At 39.8% G+C, this 20,730-nt stretch overlaps 1 protein-coding gene across 1 annotated transcript; it reads right to left on the bottom strand.

Annotated features, from left to right (window-relative positions):
* Positions 1–16,965: 16,965 nt before the first annotated feature.
* On the bottom strand, positions 16,966–19,916 carry LOC133260739 (ornithine decarboxylase-like). The gene has a single exon (XM_061439413.1). It carries the CDS (start codon positions 19,321–19,323, stop codon positions 17,941–17,943), a length of 1,383 nt encoding a protein of 460 aa, XP_061295397.1. The 5' UTR covers positions 19,324–19,916; the 3' UTR covers positions 16,966–17,940.
* Between the last annotated feature and the right edge of the window lie 814 nt (positions 19,917–20,730).

Raw genomic sequence — 20,730 nt, 5'->3', positions numbered from 1 at the left:
AGGTAATGGTCATGGAGTTAGTAGAATGGGGATAAATTAGAAGCTATAGGCTTGGCCACCGATTGGGTGTTAGGAGAGAGAAAGAGTCAAAGCTAATACCTGGGTTTTCTATTTGAGGTAGTGGATAGATAATGGAGCCAATGACCAAGAGAAAAAGTACAGAAAGTTTCTGAGAAAGGTGAAAGTACAGAAAGTTGTGAGAAAGGTGAAACTGGAAATGTCTATGATATCATCCAGTTGTGACATGTTGGTAGATGGTTGACAATGTGGATAAAGAGAGAAAATGGGGCATCTCTCCTAGAAATTTTGACATTGGTATATAGACAGCAGTTAAGCCATGGTTTGGGTGAGTCAATGGTGGTGGATGTGCCAAATATCTTCTGTTGTCTTTCAGGTTCATGGTAAAATTGCATTTCCCAGCCTCCTTGTGGTTGGGATGAGATACATGACTCATTCTGCCCTTGAATTATGAACACAACATTTAATTGTTGATGCAAGACCTTCCAGAACCCTTTTCCTCTTTGCCATGGCAATCAACAATGTTCCATAGTATTTGCTGTATTAATCTTGGTCTTCGAAGGATAATGCAGAATAGTGTTGCATCCACCTTGTGATGGGCTATTTAAAGTCAGTGAGAAGGCAACTTTGGTTGTTTTAAGTAACTGAGATTTGAGGGGTTTTGTTGTTGTTTGTCTCAGAGTAAATCTTTGTCACTTCTTAGTGAATGAGAAGAGTGAAACCTTGGGGACACTATTGTACTCATTAAATTATTTTGCATGCAAGAAAGAGAGACCAAAAAGCCACTTTAATTAAAAGGGTTGGAAGCAGGAGTATTTATATACATATATGAGCAGCTATTAGGAACTGAAGCACCTCTAAAGAAAAGCTGTTCTTTTATTCCCATTGTATCTCTGTTTTTCTCTGCCTCTTTGATCAGTTCTCACTCTACTGAGTGCTAGTTAACCCTTTTCTTATCCTATAATCTGCATTTCATAGGAGCACAATTCAGTTGCAAGAGTTCATAGCTCTAAGCCATGTCATGGGCTGCCAACAAGCCTGTGGTTGAACCACTCTTGTATCAGGTGCCCATCGTGATCCAGACAGTGCCACCACTTTGGAAATACCACTTCTGAAGATGGGAACTCTGGTCAGGGCAGTGTAAACTATAATGGGACATTTCCATTCTTGTCCCACTACAATTTATTTTTCAATAAATTGTGAAATTAATAAAGTTATATTTTACAAATGGAAATTAGATATGTCTTAACCTGCAAACACCCTAACTTCCCACCCTCTGCCTAAAACCTTTCTGTTGCTTTTGCAAAAACACCCAACTCCTTGCCTGGCCTACAAAGACCATTATGATCTAGCCTTTGCCTACATTCCTACTTCCTCTCTTACAACCCTTCCTTCAGTCACAATGGCCTTCTCTCTCTCTCTTAAATAAACCAAACTGGTTTCAACCTCAGAAGCTTACAGTCTTTCTTGGCTGATCTCTCTTGTGTCAGTATTCTTCCCCTTCCTCTTAAAAAGCTTTCTTATTATTCCTTTCTTCTTATTATTCACTTTAAGCTCTTCTGCCATCACCTCGTATATGTTAGTCATAATACTCCTTTCCTTCATTGCATCTACCATTTGAGACAGTCTTGTGTGGATAATGTGTTACCATCTGTCTTCCCAAGGAGAATGAAAACACCATGAAAATGAGCATCTTTTCCTGTCTTATGATCCCCTATATCCTGAGAATAGTCCCTGGTATGCAAAATACTGTTTAAGTGAATGAAGGAGATGATAGGGACTGTGCTTGTCTGCTGGTTATTTGTTGCTGATCCTCCATCTGGATTCATTCTCTACTCTTTCCTGCCTTGATGTGAATCTCAGGGGTTGACTTCTGGAGTTTGCCATCACTCAATCTTCATTGTGCTCTGGGTTTCCAGTTAGGTTTGACCAATGAGAGGCACCAGAAGACTGGAAGAAAGTACAGTGAGAGGTGATCAAGGTATTTATCTCTGTCTAACCCAGCTTCACTATGTTTTCTTAGTAACTGAATTCTTCCATGTCCAAAGGTCTTGTTGAGTGGCCTTTTAGTTTCTAGCTCTTTCCCAACTCTGGTAATGGTTTCCTGATGCTTCATCCCTTGTAATACTCCTTTGATTAGACACTTCATTATGGCTGCTAGATCAGTGGAGAACTAACTCCAGAAAGAATGAAGATATGGAGCCAAAGCAAAAACAACACCCAGTTGTGGATGTGACTGGTGATGGAAATAAGGTCCAATGCTGTAAAGAGCAATATTACATAGGAACCTGCAATATTAATTCACAGGTCCATGAATGAAGGTAAATTGCAAGTGGTCAAATGAGACAGCAAAGTGAACATTGACATTTTAGGAATCAGCAAACTAAAATGGACTAGAATGGGTGAATTTAACTCAGGTGACCATTATATCTACAACTGCGGGCAAGAATTCCTTAGAAGAAATAGAGTAGCCATCATAGTCAACAAAAGAATCTGAAATGCAGTATGTGGATGAAATCTCAAAAGCAACAGAATGATCTCTGTTCATTTCCAAGGCAAACCGTTTAATATCACAGTAATTCAAGTCTATGCCCTGACCAGTAATGCTGAAGAAGATGAAGTTGAACGGTTCTATGACAAGACCTTCTAGAAATAACACCCCCCAAAAAATGTCCTTTTCATAATAGAGGACTGGAATGCAAAAGTAGGAAGTCAAGAAACACCTGGAGTAACAAGCAAATATGTCCTTGGAGTACAGAATGAAACAAGGAAAAGGCTAGTAGAGTTCAGCCAAGACAACGCACCGGTCATAGCAAACACCCTCTTCCAAAAACACAAGAGAAGACTCCACACATGGACAACACCAGATAGGCAACACCAAAATCAGATTGATTTTATTCTTTGCAGCCAAAGATGGAGAAGCTCTATACAGACAGCAAAAACAAGACCAGGATCTGACTGTGGCTCAGATCATGAACTCCTTATGGCTAAATTCAGACTTAAATTGAAGAAACTGGGGAAAACCACTAGACCATTCGGGTATGACCTAAATCAAATCCCTTACAATTATACAGTGGAAGTGAGAAATAGATTTAAGGGACTAGATCTGATAGACAGAGTGCCTGATGATCTATGGACAGAGGTTCGTGACATCGTACAGGAGACAGGAATCAAGACCGTCCCCAAGAAAAAGAAATGCAAAAAAGCAAAATGGCTGTCTGAGGAGGCCTTACAAATAGCTGTGAAAAGAAGAGAAGTGAAAAGCAAAGGAGAAAAGGAAAATGAAAAGCAAAGGAGAAAAGGAAAGATATACTCATTTGAATGCAGAGTTCCAAAGAATAGCAAGGAGAGATAAGAAAGCCTTCCTCAGCGATCAATGCAAAGAAATAGAGGAAAACATTAGAATGAGAAAGACTAGAGATCTCTTAAAGAAAATTAGAGCTGCCAAGGGAAAATTTCATGCAAAGATGGGCTGGATAAATGCAGAAATGGTATGGACCTAACAGAAGTAGAATATATTAAGAAGAGGTGGCAAGAATACACAGAAGAACTGTACAAAAAAGATCTTCATGACCCAATAATCATGATGGTGTGATCACTCACCCTCACCTAGAGCCAGATATCCTGGAATGTGAAGTCAAGTGGGCCTTAGGAAGCATCACTACAAACAAAGCTAGTGGAAGTGATGGAATTCCAATTGAGTTATTTCAAATCCTAAAAGATGATGCTGTGAAAGTGCTGCACTCAATATGTCAGCAAATTTAGAAAACTCAGCAGTGGCCACAGGAATGGAAAAGGTCAGTTTTCATTCCAATCCCAAAGAAGGGCAGTGTTGAAGAATGTTCAAACTCCCCTGCAGTTGCACTCATCTCACGCACTAATAAAGTAATGCTCAAAATTCTCCAAGCCAGGCTTCAGCAACATGTGAACCATGAACTTCCAGATGTTCAAGCTGGTTTTAAAAAAGGCAGAGGAACCAGAGATCAAATTGCCAACTTCCAGTGGATCATGGAAAAAGCAAGAGAGTTCCAGAAAAACATCTATTTCTGCTTTATTGACTATGCCAAAGCCTTTGACTATGTGGATCACAATAAACTGTAGAAAATTCTGAAGGAGATGGGAATACCAGACCACCTGACCTGCCTTGTTGAGAAACCTGTATGCAGGTCAGGAAGCAAAAGTTAGCACTGGACATGTAAAAATGGACTGGTTCCAAATAGGAAAAGGAGTACGTCAAGGCTGTATATTGTCACCCTGCTTATTTAACTTACATGCAGAGTACATCATGAGAAACGCTGGGCTGGTAGAAGTACAAGCTGGAATCAAGATTGCCGGGAGAAATATCAATAACCTCAGATATGCAGATGACACCATCCTTATGGCAGAAAGTGAAGGAGAACTAAAGAGCCTCTTGATGAAAGTGAGAAGAGAGTGAAAAAGTTGGCTTAAAGCTCAACATTCAGAAAACTAAGATCATGGCATCTGGTCCCATCACTTCATGGGAAATAGATGGGGAAACAGTGGAAACAGTGTCAAACACTATTTTTTTTGGCTCCAAAATCACTGCAGATGGTGATTGTAGCCATGAAATTAAAAGATGCTTACTCCTTGGAAGGAAAGTTGTGAGCAACCTAGATAGCATATTCAAAAGCAGAGACATTACTTTGCCAACAAAGGTTCGTCTAGTTAAGGCTATGGTTTTTCCAGTGGTCATGTATGGATGTGAGAGTTGGACTGTGAAGAAAGCTGAGCACTGAAGAATTGATGCTTTTGAACTGTGGTGTTGGATAAGACTCTTGAGAATCCGTTGGACTGCAAGGAGATCCAACCAGTCCATCCTAAAGGAGATCAGTCCTGGGTGTTCATGGAAGGACTGATGTTGAAGCTGAAACTCCAATATTTTGGCCACCTGATGCGAAGAGCTGACTCATTTGAAAAGACCCTGATGCTGGGAAAGATTGAGGGTAGGAGGAAAAGGGGACAACAGAGGATGAGATGGTTAGATGGGATCACCAACTCAATGGACATGGGTTTGGGTAGACTCCGGCAGTTGGTGATGGACAGGGAGGCCTGACATCTACGGTTCATGGGATCGCAAAGAGTTGGAGACGATGGAGCAACTGAACTGAACACATCAATGGACAGATCTTCCAGACAGCGAATTAATATGGAAACAGATATTAAATGATATAATAGAACAGTTAGATTTAATTGATATTTTCAGGATATTACATTTTAAAAAACCAGAATACAAACCTTTTCAAGGATAAAGGGAACATTCTCTGGGATTGACCACATACTTGGGCACAGAACTAACCTCAACAAATTTAAGAAATTTCAAGCCTCTCCTCTTACCATGCATGCATACTAAGTCGCTTCAGTCATGTCCGACTCTGTGTGACCCCATGGACAGCAGCCCACCAGGCTCCTCTGTCCCTGGTAGAATACTGGAGTGGGTTGCCATTTCTTTCTCCAATGCATGCATGTATGCTAGGTCGCTTCAGTCGTGTTTGACTCTGTGCAACCCCATGGACAGTAGCCCACCAGGCTCCTCTCTCTACAGGATTCTCCAGGCAAGAATACTGGAGTGGGTTGTCATTTCCTTCTCCCCTCTAACCAAAATGGTATGAAATTAGAAATTAACCACAGGAAATGAGGGGGAAAAATGCCTGTTTTGGAGACTAAACAACATGCTACTAAAATTCCAATGAGCCAACAAGGAAATCAAAAAGGAAATTAAAAAATACCATCAGAGAAATTACAATGAAAACACAACCAAAAAAATCTATGTCATGCAGCAAAAGAAATTCTTAGAGGGAAGTTCATAACACTACAGGCCTTCAAGAAAAACCCAAGAAAAATCTCAAGTTAACAACCAAACCTACCATCTAAAAGATTCAGAAAAAGAACAAACAAAACTTAAAGACAGTAGAAGGAAGGAAATGATAAAGATCAGGGAGGAAATAAATGAAATAGAGATTTAAAAATATAGAATAAAATCAATAAAACCAAGACCTGGTTCTTTGAAATGGTAAATAAATTTGGCAAACCTCAGACCAGGCTCACCAACAAGAAAAGAGGGAATCCAAATCAAATAAGAATTTAAAAAGGAGAACTCTCAACTGATACCACAGAAATACAGAAAACCCTAAGAGATTACTATGGTCAATTATATGCCAACAGAATTGACAATCTAGAAGAAATGGACAACTTTCTAGAAAGATAAAGCCCATCAAAATTGAATCATAGATGATTTGAGCAGACTGATCACTATAAGTGAAATAGAATCTGTAGCAATAATAATAATAATAAAACCCCTATAAACAAAAGTCCAGTTCCAGATGGCTTCAAAGGCAAATTCTACCAAACATAGAAGTCATACCAATACTTTTCAAACTCTTCCAAAAAATTGAAGAGGAGGGAACACTCCCAATGACATTCTATGAAGCCATCATCACTCTGACACCAAAACCAGAAAAAGACACCACTCAAAAAGAAAATTACAGGTCAATATCTTTGATGAATATACACAAGGGAATACTACTCAGCCATGAAGAAGAATGAAATAATGCCATTTGCAGCAACATAGAGATGACTAGAGATTATCATACTAGTGAAGTAAGTCAAAGAGAAGGACAAATACTGTATGATGTTACTTATACATGGGATCTAATATTGGCACAAATGAACCTATCTACAAAATAAATAGACTCCTAGGGAACAAACTTTTGGTTGCCAAAGGGGACTGGGGTAGGGGAAGAAAGGACTTGGGAGTGTGGGATTAGCAGATTAAACTATTATATATAGGATGGATAAACAGCAAGGTCCTACTGTATAGCATAGGAACCTGTATTCAATATCCTGTGATAGATCATAAAGGAAAATATATACATAAAAAGAATCCATATATGTGTATAACACTAACTTTGCTGTACAACAGAAATTGGCACAACATTGTAAATCCACTACACTTCAATTTAAAAACTTATAACAAGAAGAAAAGAACTTGAAGGGCAAACATTCTATATGTTTTAGCAATAACTATTAAGTACCAAGAAATCATATGAACACTTTTAATATGTTTGTTAATTCCTCTCTTCTTTGGAAAACAGTTTCTTCAATAATTGGTTAAATAAAGGTGAATAGGTCTTGAATTTAGTTAATAACTATCAATAAGTACAAGAACTAATACTGCCATGTATAAGAAAACTGAAGTTTAAAATAAAATACTATGGTTAAATTTTTGTTGGTTTGCACAAAATAATCTGACCTATCTATCTCCTTTAAAATGGAATACAAAAGATTAGAAGTTAGGATTATTGTGGATCTGGACTCCTGTTTTTGTATATTTGTTCTTACAAGTTGATGAAATAACATTCCCTTCTAACCAGTGAAAATCTCCAATTTAAGGTTTAAAACTGTTTAACAAAGAGAATTTTTCTTAAGTGAAGGAATTATTGCTCATAATTCCTCCTCACATCCCAGTTTATAAAATCCACCTTTTAATATTTGGGCCTTCCCTCATGTCCCATGAGGGAATCTGCCTGCAATGAAGGAGAGCTGGGTTTGATCCCTGGATTGGGAAGATCCCCTGGAGAAGGAAGTGGCAATCCACTCCAGTATTCTTGCCTGGAAAATCCCATGTACAGAGGAGCCTGGTGGACTACAGTCCATGGGGTGGCAGAGTTGCACACAACTAAGCGACTAACACTAACATTTACTGGAGCCATTTTTCAGGTTAAAACAATGCAACAATTTGTCCTGTGGTCACAACTGGAAGAATGCTTTGAGCATTATACCTATAGCTTTGACTATGTGGACCTTTGTTGGCAAAGTAATGTCTGTGCTTTTGAATATGCTGTCTAGGTTGGTCATAACTTTCCTTCCAAGGAGTAAGCGTCTTTTAATTTCATGGCTACAATCACCATCTGCAGTGATTTTGGAGCCCCCCAAAATAAAGTCTGACACTGTTTCCACTGTTTCCCCATCTATTTGCCATGAAATGATGGGACCAGATGCCATGATCTTAGTTTTCTGAATGTTGAGCTTTAAGCCACCTTTTTCACTCTCCTCTTTAACTTTCATCAAGAGGCTCTTTAGTTCTTCTTCACTTTCTGCCATAAGGGTGGTGTCATCTGCTTATCTGAGGTTACTGATATTTCTCCCGGCAATCTTGATTCCAGCTTGTACTTCTTCCAGCCCAGCATTTCTCATGATGTACTCTGCATATAAGTTAAATAAGCAGGGTGACAATATACAGCCTTGACATACTCCTTTTCCTATCTGGACATCAGGCACCCAGAAAAGCAGCCCATTGTCTTCGGAAGAAGGTAGGAAAAAATATAAAAGACAAAAAGAGAGACAAAAGAGGTAGGGACGGAGCTCCATCCTGCGAAGGGAGTCTTAAAAAGAGAGAAGTTTCCAAACACCAGGAAACACTCTCACTGCTGAGTCTGCGGCGAGCCTTGGAACCACAGAGGGCAACATAAACCAGGAGGAAAAATAAATAATTAAAACCCACAGATTACGTGCCCAACGGTAACTCCCCCAGCAGAGAAGCAGTGCAGACGCCTGCACCAGTAGCAAGCGGGGGCTGGGCAGGGAGGCGCGGGCTGCAATGCTTAGAGTAAGGACCAGGCCTGAATGTCCTGAGGGCAATCTGAGGAAACTAACTTGGGCTAGTAAACCAGACTGTGGGATAGCTACCACGCGAAAAACCCTGACCTAAGACACCTCAGGCCCGTTCACAGAACAAAGGACTGAACAGAGCCAGCCAGCTGCAGACCAACCCCCTCCGGTGACAGGAGGCCAGAGCCAGAAGTGGGCAATCGCAGCCCCAGAGAGGCATTATCTACCAAACTGCAAGCAGGCTTCTTTGCTAACTAAGACTTCTTGGGGTTCTGGACAGTCAACATCCACCTGAGAAGGTGCGTCAGTTGTACACCCAGAAAACCGAGAGGCAGGGACGGGGGAGGCGATAAGTTGCAGCGATGGCACTTGCCAAACACCTCATCACCTGAGTTGCTTGGACCTGGGAAGGGCACAAAACGCAGGCCCAACCGAGTCTGCGCCTCTGAGGACTACCTGAGTTCCTGAACCTGAGCGGCTTAGACCTGGGAGGTGCATGCAACCCAGGGCCAGCCTCGGACGGTTCCAGCAGAGCAACCTAGAGCCTGAGCAGTGTGCGCAGGGAGGACACATGCACAGTGAGCAGGGGCAGGCCCAGTGAGGCTGAGACACTGGGAGCACACGCCAGTGTTATTTGTTTGCAGCGGCCCTCCCTCCCCACAGCGAGACTGAACAAGTGAGCCTAAAAAAGTGTTCACCACTGCCCCCTTGTGTCAGGGCGGAAGTCAGACACTGAAGAGACCAGCAAATAGAAGCTAAAACAGAGGGAACCGCCTTGAAGTGACAGGTGCAATAGATTAAAACCCTGTAGTTCATACTGACTACGTAGGAAGGGGCCTATAGACCTTGAGAAATATAAGCCAGACCAAGGAACTATCCGAAAATGAACTGACCCCACACTGCCCACAACAACACCAGAGAAAGTCCTAGATATATTTTTACTATCATTTTTTTAATTAAAAAAATTTTTAAGTCCTCTATTACTTCTTTAATTTTCATTTTTATAACCTACTATTACTTTGCAAAAAAAAGAGACCCCATTTTTTAAAGCAAACTTCATATATATATATATTTTTTATAATTTTTGTGACTTTGCTATTGTTGTTTTTTCTTTAATATTGTATTTTTGAAAATCCAACCTCTACTCTAGATTTTTAATCTTTGCTTTTTGGTATTTGTTATCCATTTTGTACTTTTAAGGACCCAATCTTCAGTATCCATTTTTACTTGGGAGTGAGATTACTGGCTTGACTGCTCTCTTCCCCTTTGGACTCTCCTTTTTCTCCACCAGGTCGCCTCTATCTCCTCCCTCCAACTTCTCTTCTCTACCCAACTCGGTGAATCTCTTTGTGTGTTCCAGATGGTGGAGAACACTTAGGGAACTGATTACTGGCTGTCCGATTACTGATTACTGATCTGTCTCTCTCCTTTTGATTCCCCCCCTTTATCCTCCTGGCCACCTCTGTCTCCTTCCTCTCTCTTCTCTTCTCTATATAACTCCATGAACATCTCTGAGCGGTCCAAACTGTGGGGCGCACATAAGGAAGTGATTACTGGCTAGCTCGCTCTCTCCTCTTTTTGATTCCACCTCATCTCATTTGGGTCACCTCTAACTCCCTCCTCCCTCTTCTCTTCTCCATGTAACTCTGTGAACCTCTCTGGGTGTCCCTCACTGTGGAGAAACTTTTCATCTTTAACCTAGATGTTTTATCAACAGTGCTGTATAGATGGAGAAGTCTTGAGGCTCCTGTAAAAATAAGACTGAAAACCAGAAGCAGGAGGCTTAAGTCCAAATCCTGAGAACACCAGAGAACTCCTGACTCCAGGGAACATTAATTAACAGGAACTCATCAAACGCCTCCACACCTACACTGAAACCAAGCACCACCCAAGGGCCAACAAGTTCCAGAGCAAGACATACCACACAAATTCTCCAGCAACACAGGAACACAGCCCTGAGCTTCAATATACAGGCTGCCCAAAGTCACTCCAAACCCACTGACATCTCATAACTCATTACTGGACACTTCATTGCACTCCAGAGAGAAGAAACCCAGCTCCACTCACCAGAACACCAAGACAAGCTTCCCTAACCAGGAAACCTTGACAAGCCACCTGTACAACCCCACCCACAGCAAGGAAACTCCACAATAAAGAGAACTCCACAAACTGCCAGGATACAGAAAGGCCACCCCAAACACAGCAATATAAACAGGATGAAGAGACAGTGGGATACTCAGCAGGTAAAGGAACAGGATAAATGCCCACCAAACCAAACAAAAGAGGAAGAGATAGGGAATCTACCTGATAAAGAATTCCAAATAATGATAGTGAAAATGATCCAAAATCTTGAAATCAAAATGGAATCACAGATAAATAGCCTGGAGACAAGGATTGATAAGATGCAAGAAAAGTTTAACAAGGACCTAGAAGAAATAAAAAAGAGTCAATATATAATGAATAATGCAATAAATGAGATCAAAAACACTCTTCAGGGAACAAATAGTAGAATAATGGAGGCAGAAGATAGGATTAGTGAAGTAGAAGATAGAATGGTAGAAATAGATGAATCAGAGGAAAAAAGAAAAACGAATCAAAAGAAATGAGGACAATCTCAGAGACCTCCAGGACAATGTTAAATGCCCCAACATTCGAATCATAGGAGTCCCAGAAGAAGAAGACAAAAAGAAAGACCATGAGAAAATACTTGAGGAGATACTCGTTGAAAACTTCCCTAAAATGGGGAAGTAAATAATCATCCAAGTCCAAGAAACCCAGAGAGTCCCAAATAGGATAAACCCAAGGCGAAACACCCCAAGTCACATATTAATCACATTAACAAAGATCAAACACAAAGAACAAATATTAAAGGCAGCAAGGGAAAAACAACAAATAACACACAAGGGGATTCCCATAAGGATAACAGCTGCTCTTTCAATAGAAACTCTTCAGGCCAGGAGGGAATGGCAGGACATACTTAAAGTGATGAAAGAAAATAACCTAGAGCCCAGATTACTGTATCCAGCAAGGGTTTATTCAAATATAAAGGAGAAATCAAAAGCTTTACAGACAAGCAAAAGCTGAGAGAATTCAGCACCACCAAACCAGCTCTCCAACAAATGCTAGAGGATCTTCTCTAGACAGGAAACACAGAAAGAGTGTATAAATTCGAACCCAAAACAATAAAGTAAATGGCAATGGGATCATACTTATCAATAATTACCTTAAACGTAAATGGGTTGAATGTCCCAACCAAAAGACAAAGACTGGCTGAATTGATACAAAAACAAGACCCCTATATATGTTGTCTACAAGAGACTGACCTCAAAACGGGACACATACAGACTGAAAGTGAAGGGCTGGAAAAAGATATTTCATGCAAATAGAGACCAAAAGAAAGCAGGAGTAGCAATACTCATATCAGATAAAATAGACTTTAAAACAAAGGCTGTGAAAAGAGACAAAAAAGGACACTACATAATGATCAAAGGATCAATCCAAGAAGAAGATATAACAATTATAAATATATATGCACCCAACATAGGAGCACCACAATATGTAAGACAAATGCTAACAAGTATAAAAGGGGAAATTAACAATAACACAATAATAGTGGGAGACTTTAATACCCTACTCACACCTATGGATGGATCAACTAAATAGAAAATTAACAAGGAAACACGAACTTTAAATGATACAATAGACCAATTAGACCTAATTGATATCTATAGGACATTTCACCCCAAAACAAAGAATTTCACCTTTTTCTCAAGTGCACACTGAACCTTCTCCAGGATAGATCACATCCTGGGCCATAAATCTAGCCTTGGTAAATTCAAAAAAATTGAAATCATTCCAAGCGTCTTTTCTGACCACAATGCAGTAAGATTAGATCTCAATTACAGGAGAAAAACTATTAAAAATTCCAACATATGGAGACTAAACAACACACTGCTGAATAACCAACAAATCACAGAAGAAATAAAAAAAGGAATCAAAATATGCATAGAAACGAATGAAAATGAAAACACTACAACCCCAAACCTGTGGGACACTGTAAAAGCAGTGCTAAGGGGAAGGTTCATAGCAATACAGGCATACCTCAAGAAACAAGAAAAAAGTCAAATAAATAACCTAACTCTACACCTAAAGCAACTAGAAAAGGAAGAAATGAAGAACCCCAGGGTTAGTAGAAGGAAAGAAAGAAATCTTAAAAATTAGGGCAGAAATTAATGCAAAAAAAACAAAAAACAAAAGAGACCATAGCAAAAATCAACAAAGCCAAAAGCTGGTTCTTTGAAAGGATAAATAAAACTGACAAACCATTAGCCAGACTCATCAAGAAACAAAGGGAGAAAAATCAAATCAATAAAATTAGAAATCAAAATGGAGAGATCACAACAGACAACACAGAAATACAAAGGATCATAAGAGACTGCTATCAGCAATTATATGCCAATAAAATGGACAACTTGGAAGAAATGGACAAATTCTTAGAAAAGTACAACTTTCCAAAACTCGACCAGGAAGAAATAGAAAATCTTAACAGACCTAACACATGCACAGAAATTGAAATTGTAATCAGAAATCTTCCAGCAAACAAACAAAAGCCGAGGTCCAGACGGCTTCACAGCTGAATTCTACCAAAAATTTAGAGAAGAGCTAACACCTATCCTGCTCAAACTCTTCCAGAAAATTGCAGAGGAAGGTAAACTTCCAAACTCATTCTATGAGGCCACCATCACCCTAATACCAAAACCTGACAAATATTCCACAAAACAAAACAAAACAAAACAAAAACTACAGGCCAATATCACTGATGAACATGGATGCAAAAATCCTTAACAAAATTCTAGCAATCAGAATCCAACAACACATTAAAAAGATCATACACCATGACCAAGTAGGCTTTATCCCAGGGATGCAAGGATTCTTCAATATCCGCAAATCAGTCAATGTAATACACCACATTAACAAATTGAAAAATAAAAGCTATATGATTATCTCAGTGGATGCAGAGAAAGCCTTTGACAAATTTCAACATCCATTTATGATAAAAACTCTCCAGAAAGCAAGACTAGAAGGAACGTACCTCAACATAATAAAAGCTATATATGACAAACTCACAGCAAACATTATCCTCAATGGTGAAAAATTGAAAGCATTTCCCCTAAAGTCAGGAACAAGACAAGGGTGCCCACTTTCAGCACAACTATTCAAGATAGTTTTGGAAGTTTTGGCCGCAGCAATCAGAGCAGAAAAAGAAATAAAAGGAATCCAAATTGGAAAAGAAGAACTAAAACTCTCACTGTTTGCAGATGACATGATCCTCTACATAGAAAACCCTAAAGACTCCACCAGAAAATTACTATAACTAATCAATGAATATAGTAAAGTTTCAGGATATAATACAACACACAGAAATCCCTTGCATTCCTATACACTAATAATGAGAAAATAGAGAAATTAAGGAAACAATTCCATTCACCACTGCAATGAAAAGAATAAAATATTTAGGAATATATCTACCTAAAGAAACTAAATACCTATATATATAAAACTATAAAACACTGGTGAAAGAAATCAAAGAGGACACTAATAGATGGAGAAATATACCATGTTCATGGATTGGAAGAATCAATATAGTGAAAATGAGTATACTACCCAAAGCAATTTATAGATTCAATGCAATCCCTATCAAGCTACCAACGGTATTCTTCACAGAGCTAGAACAAATAATTTCACAATTTGTATGGAAATACAAAAAACCTTGAATAGACAAAGCAATCTTGAGAAAGAAGAATGGAACTGGAGGAATCAACCTGCCTGACTTCAGGCTCTACTACAAAGCCACAGTCACCAAGACAGTATGGTACTGGCACAAAGACAGAAATATAGATCAATGGAACAAAATAGAAAGCCCAGAGATAAATCCATGCACCTATGGACACCTTATCTTTGACAAAGGAGGCAAGAATATACAATGGAGAAAAGACCATCTCTTTAACAAGTGGTGCTGGGAAAACTGGTCAACCACTTGTAAAAGAATGAAACTAGAACACTTTCTAACACCATACACAAAAATAAACTCAAAATGGATTAAAGATCTAAACATAAGACCAGAAACTATAAAACTCCTAGAGGAGAACATAGGCAAAACACTCTCCAACATATATCACAGCAGGATCCTCTATGACCCACCTCCCAGAATATTGGAAATAAAAGCAAAAATAAACAAATGGGACCTAATTAAACTTAAAAGCTTCTGCATAGCAAAGGAAACTATAAGCAAGGTGAAAAGACAGCCTTCAGAATGCGAGAAAATAATAGCAAATGAAGCAAATGACAAACAACTAATCTCAAAAATATACAAGCAACACCTGCAGCTCAATTCCAGAAAAATAAACGACCCAATCAAAAATGGGGCAAGGAACTAAACAGACATTTCTCCAAAGAAGACATACAGATGGCTAACAAACACACGAAAAGATGCTCAACATCACTCATTATCAGAGAAATGCAAATCAAAACCACAATGAGGTACCATTTCATGCCAGTCAGAATGGCTGCTATCCAAAACTCCACAAGCAATAAATGCTGGAGAGGGTGTGGAGAAAAGGGAACCCTCTTACACTGTTGGTGGGAATGCAAACTAGTACAGCCACTATGGAGAACAGTGTGGAGATTCCTTAAAAAACTGGAAATAGAACTGCCTTATGACCCAGCAATCCCACTACTGGGCATACACACCAAGGAAACCAGAATTGAAAGAGACACGTGTACCCCAATGTTTATCACAGCACTGTTTACAATAGGCAGGACATGGAAGCAACCTAGATGTCCATCAGCAGATGGAAGAATGGATAAGAAAGCTGTGGTACATATACACAATGGAGTATTACTCAGCCATTAAAAAGAATACATTTGAATCCGTTCTAATGAGGTGGATGAAACTGGAGCCTATTATACAGAGTGAAGTAACACATATATATGGAATTTAGAAAGATGGTAACGATAACCCTGTATGTGAAACAGCAAAATAGACGCAGATGCATAGAACAGTCTTTTGGACTCTGTGGGAGAGGGAGAGGGTAGGATGATTTGGGAGAATGGCATTGAAACATGTATAATATCATATATGAAATGAATTGCCAGTCCAGGTTTGATGCGTGATACAGGATGCTTGGGGATGGTGCACTGGGATGACCCAGAGGGATGGGATGGGGAGGGAGGTGGGAGGGGGGTTCAGGATGTGTACACCCGTGGTGGATTCATGTTGATGTATGGCAAAACCAATACAATATTGTAATTAGCCTCCAATTAAAATAAATAAATTTATATTAAAAATTAAAAAAATAATGAAAAATAATGAAAAAGGAAAAAAAAAGGAAGGGAGAAAAGCCATACAAAGTGCATTACTATCAGGTATTTGCTCCTAAAAGACAGAAAACTAAGATGACAAAAACAGGCCTTTTTTATTTATTTGAAATTAAAAGCCTTACAACTGAAACAAAATCTTACAATCTTGTTTTTAGTTTTAATTGAAAAGTTCAAGCTAGTCTAAAGCTCCTAAGAGCTTATTTATCAGTCCTTTGCGGTGGCTAGCCCTTCACCTGATTCACAGTGACATCACCACTGGCCAGAGACATTATTAATAATTATCCACCAAGATATGGGAAGGTAACTATTAGACAAAAACATTTGCTTTAAGTTATATGTGAAATTTTAAAATATTTTGATTGATCACATTGAAATTTTGTCAAATGAAATAAATTTTATACTTGCAAAAATAAAAAATAAAAACTCTCATATTCTGAGACAAATTGAAAAAAATGTTTCACTGGGTGAAACAGTGATTGCTATTATGATGCATAATTAAATGAAAATAAGGGCAAGCATAGACAAATACTAAAGAAAAACTTTATTGTGCAAATACATATTTTCTTGAAAGTAACCTTGGAAGATGTACCTCCCAGCTGAGTTTACACAAAGGTGTTGTTTATTGAAGCCAGTAGGAGTTATGATCATAAGTTTTTAAGGATTGCTAAAACCTCATAGAAAGGTCTATATGATTTTTTTGACTTAAACAGGAGTTCTTGTTTCCACATTCAGTTTTTTTGCTAATTAATTTTTGAAACACCAGTTACCTAAAAATTAGGGGATGATCATTATTTTGGTTGTAAACTATCAGTTACACTGTTTGCTTTTGCACCTGCTTTGCAATTATTTTTAAACTATTTACATTTTAGTATAATACCAGATAACCTCATGTCATGTTTTGGTAATGTCTATATAGATATTTCATCAATGGGAGGGCTACTGGCCATTGTGGATCAATCAGCTGGTAAATTGTGCTTATTTGAAGTTTTCTGTTTTTAGCCTCATGATTTATTTACATGACTTTTGGGGATAGTTAAAGAAAAAAAAATACCAGAATTAAAAACAATTCAAAATACTTGTCACAAATAGAGGAAATGTATTATAAAGAATAAACTAGTTTTAGTGTATCACATTTGATGTAGGCCCTATGCTTTGCTGCCTATATAAATTGCCTTCTTTAGCTTACTTATCTCCAGATGTTGCCAAAGAACCTCAACCTGTCAACCTCAACCCCTCAACCCCAGCTCCATTCATACCTTAAGATAATCTGAATCAAGCTGGCATCCCCCACACCCAGAGAGTTGTTCAGCAAGCAAATGAAAATACCAGTTAGAAGATAAGAGATAAATTCAGCAAGGGGATGTATAGTTTAGAAGGCCATGCCAGTGGGTGAGATCTAGGAAAAAGTAGAACTGTTATCAGCTATCTAAAATCCATGCCCTTTTTGAATAAATACAACACCTCCTCACTGTATTCCCTAATCCTTATCAAAGCCTCAATATCCACAGGTTTTAGCTTTAGTTTGTGTGGTCTATTTTCTTTCTTCCTTTTTTTTTTTTTTTTTTTTTTGCCAAGTTATGTCAAGATCCTTTATTCCTTTTTGTTAAAACCGGTCACAACACTAAGCTTCTGGCCCATCCTGCTGATACACAAGCCACAGATGCTCGCTCAGCAGTTGAAGCCTTTAGTAGCATGTTTGAAAAGTGAATAAAAATCCATACAAAACAAATATTCAAATAGTTTCCATAGGAACACAGATAAGTGTGACCCCATCTCCCAGTCTTCCATATTGGTGCACCTGTGCCAACCCTATTCACATAGACATCTCAGAACTAGCAGTAATTAAATGGTACCCCCAAACCCTTAAATCAAGCTATACCCGCAGTTAACAACTACAAGAGTGGCATCTACATGTTAATATACGTGGAAGCGCAGGCTGCCGAGTGCCGCTCTCCTGGGCACAGGACATGGGCAGGGGACCGACGTCTGGCTCCTCCACTCTGGGCGGAATTCCTGGGTCCGGATCTGCTGCATCAGTTGCCATGTTGGCCCTGACATCACATAGTAGATGGTGGGTCTCTGGAATCCATTGAAGGTAGAAGCAGCAGCAACAGTGTAATCACCCATGTTCTCAAAGAGCATCCAATCACCCACATGCATCTCGGGCAGGTTACAGCGCTCAACAATGCGGTCCAGGCCGTCACAGGTCGGTCCCCAGATGCTGGATGAATAATACTTCTCATCTGATTTGGGTCTCTTCTGCAGAAGAGGCTTCACGTGTGCATGATCGTAAAGGATACAGTTGAATGACCCATATACTCCATCGTTCACGTAATACATAAATGTCCATTCACTTGACTCCTCTTCGTCATCAGAACCTGTCTGTTCCTTTAATACAAGTTTTTTGGCAATGATATTAACTGCGAGCGTGAAAGCTGATGCAACATAGTATCTGCCAGGCTCAGCTATGATTCTCGCTCCAGAGTCTGATGGAAAATACTTGTCCAGTGCTGGGTTGATTACATTGGTGATCTCTTCAAATTTAAGCTTTACATCCTCGGATCCAGGAAAGCCACCACCAATTTCAAGCAGATACATGTTGAAACCAACCTCAGCGCCCATGTCAAAGACACAGCGGGCATCAGAGATGGCCTGCACAAAGGTCTCAGGATCAGTACAGCCACTTTCCACGTGGAAGCTGACACCTATGACATCAATACCTAGCTCTTTCGCCCGTTCCAAAAGGGCGAAAGAGCTTTTTTTTTTTTTTTTTTTTTTGAGAGTGGCACCAAATTTAACACTGAAGCGACAGACTGCTTTGGAATCATCAGTGGTGATCCGCAAAACCAACTTGGCCTTTGGATGTGCCCTGGCAACTTTCATCAGCTCAACTTCACTATCAAAAGTCATCATCTGGACTCTGTTATTGGCAGCATACTTAATCTGAGACACTTGTTTACATGGATTTGCATAGATAATCTTCTCTGGGGGCACCCCGAGACTCTGCACCAATTGTATTTCAGTCTTGCTGACACAGTCAAATCCTGTCCCAATGGCAGCGAGTGTCTTCACTACGGTTCTGCTATCATTGCATTTGACTGCATAAAAGGGGGTGACCAGAGGAAGAGCTTTCAACCATCTCAGATGTTTCTTCAGAATGTATTCCAGGTCCGCAACATAGAAGGCATCCTTATCATCAGAAGAAACTTCATTAATTTTTTGGTCTAGAATGTTCTTGGCAGTAAAGCCTTCATCCAAGAAATAGCAGTCAAACTCTTCATTACTAAAGCTGTTCATGGTTTCTTCATGTCTTTTTGAGACACAACAAAATAGGAAACGTAAAAGAGATGGAATTTAAAGGGATTATGTCAACTTTTCACAAAGGCAATTCTCCAGGAATTCCAAGTCTACCGAAGATGCGTGTGCTCTCTGCGCAGCAGTGGAAATGTTCGATAAACACACAATCTGCTGTCCACCTCAGAGCGCAGGGGCAGGGGCGCGCGGGCCAAACCCATGGAGACAACGCGCCGGCCGCCCCGCCGCCCCCGTCAGCCGCTAGCCCGGCCGCCCGCCGCCTCGCTCCCTCCCGCGGAGGACCGCCGGCCCGAGGTGGCGCCGGAGCGCTGGCAGGGGGCGGCGGCGGCAGAGGCTGAGGCGGAAGTGACCTGTGTGGTCTATTTTCTAAAACTAGTATTTTTGCTTCACTTTCAAATTACTATAAAATTTAATATGCATTTCCAGACTCAGTTCGTTCAGTTCAGTCAGTCATGTCCCACTCCTTGCGACCCCATGGACTGCAGCACGCCAGGCCTCCCTGTTCATTGCCTTCTGGAGTTTACTCAAACATGTCCATCGAGTCAGTGATGCCATCCAGTCATCTCATCCTCTGTAGTCCCCTTCTCCTCCTGCCTTCAAACTTTCCCAACATCATGGTCTTTTCCAACGAGTCAGTTCTTTGCATCAGGTAGCCAAACTATTGGAGTTTCAGACTAGAAATGATAAATGAGAAGAGCAGCGAGCTGAGCATGGCAGCTTTACTAAAGTAATAGCCGTGGCTTCCTACTCATCTCATAGGATTGCTAGGAGCTGCAAACAAAACCATACAGGTTGAATCCTCTGAGGCTCAGTATACAAAAGTCAGAATTTACAGGATGCTCTTGCAGGAAACAGATAACTATTTCTAAACATACGTGCCATGGACAATCTCTAGCGTTTGTTTTGGGAAACCCTGGCATGTTATAGCAATTGGTGGTTTTATTCATTGTACAATATCAATCATATGGTTGCAGTATGACTCAGCCATATACATTTTATTACTGGTATTCAGATCATTTGCATCTAACTTAATGGGTAATAGTTCTTTAATTCTAAGCCTAGCAAGGCAGACAGAGAAGCTCATGAACGGTTGTGGGTAGTGGCACAGGTCTCATATGTTCGGTATGGGGAGTCTTAAGTTCATTATCAAGATTTTGTAAAAATTTTACTGCTCTGTATAATTCTGCCTTTGAGAGGCCTTTACTGGGATCAGTATCAGTAAAATACTGCAAACAAAAAGAGCATTTAATTATTTAGCTGCCTCACATCTTGGTTGTGGTGCACAGGAACTTCAATTGCAGCAATGAGAACTCCCCATTGCAGCGTGCGGGATCTGGTTTCCCAGTGAAGGATCAAGCCTAGGCCTTCTGCGTTGGAAGCACAGAGTCT

Source organism: Bos javanicus, chromosome 14 (genome assembly GCF_032452875.1).
Source record: "Bos javanicus breed banteng chromosome 14, ARS-OSU_banteng_1.0, whole genome shotgun sequence".
NCBI lineage: Eukaryota > Metazoa > Chordata > Mammalia > Artiodactyla > Bovidae > Bos > Bos javanicus.
The sequence above is the reverse complement of the archived record's forward strand: the minus strand, read 5'-3'. Positions and strand labels throughout refer to the sequence as shown.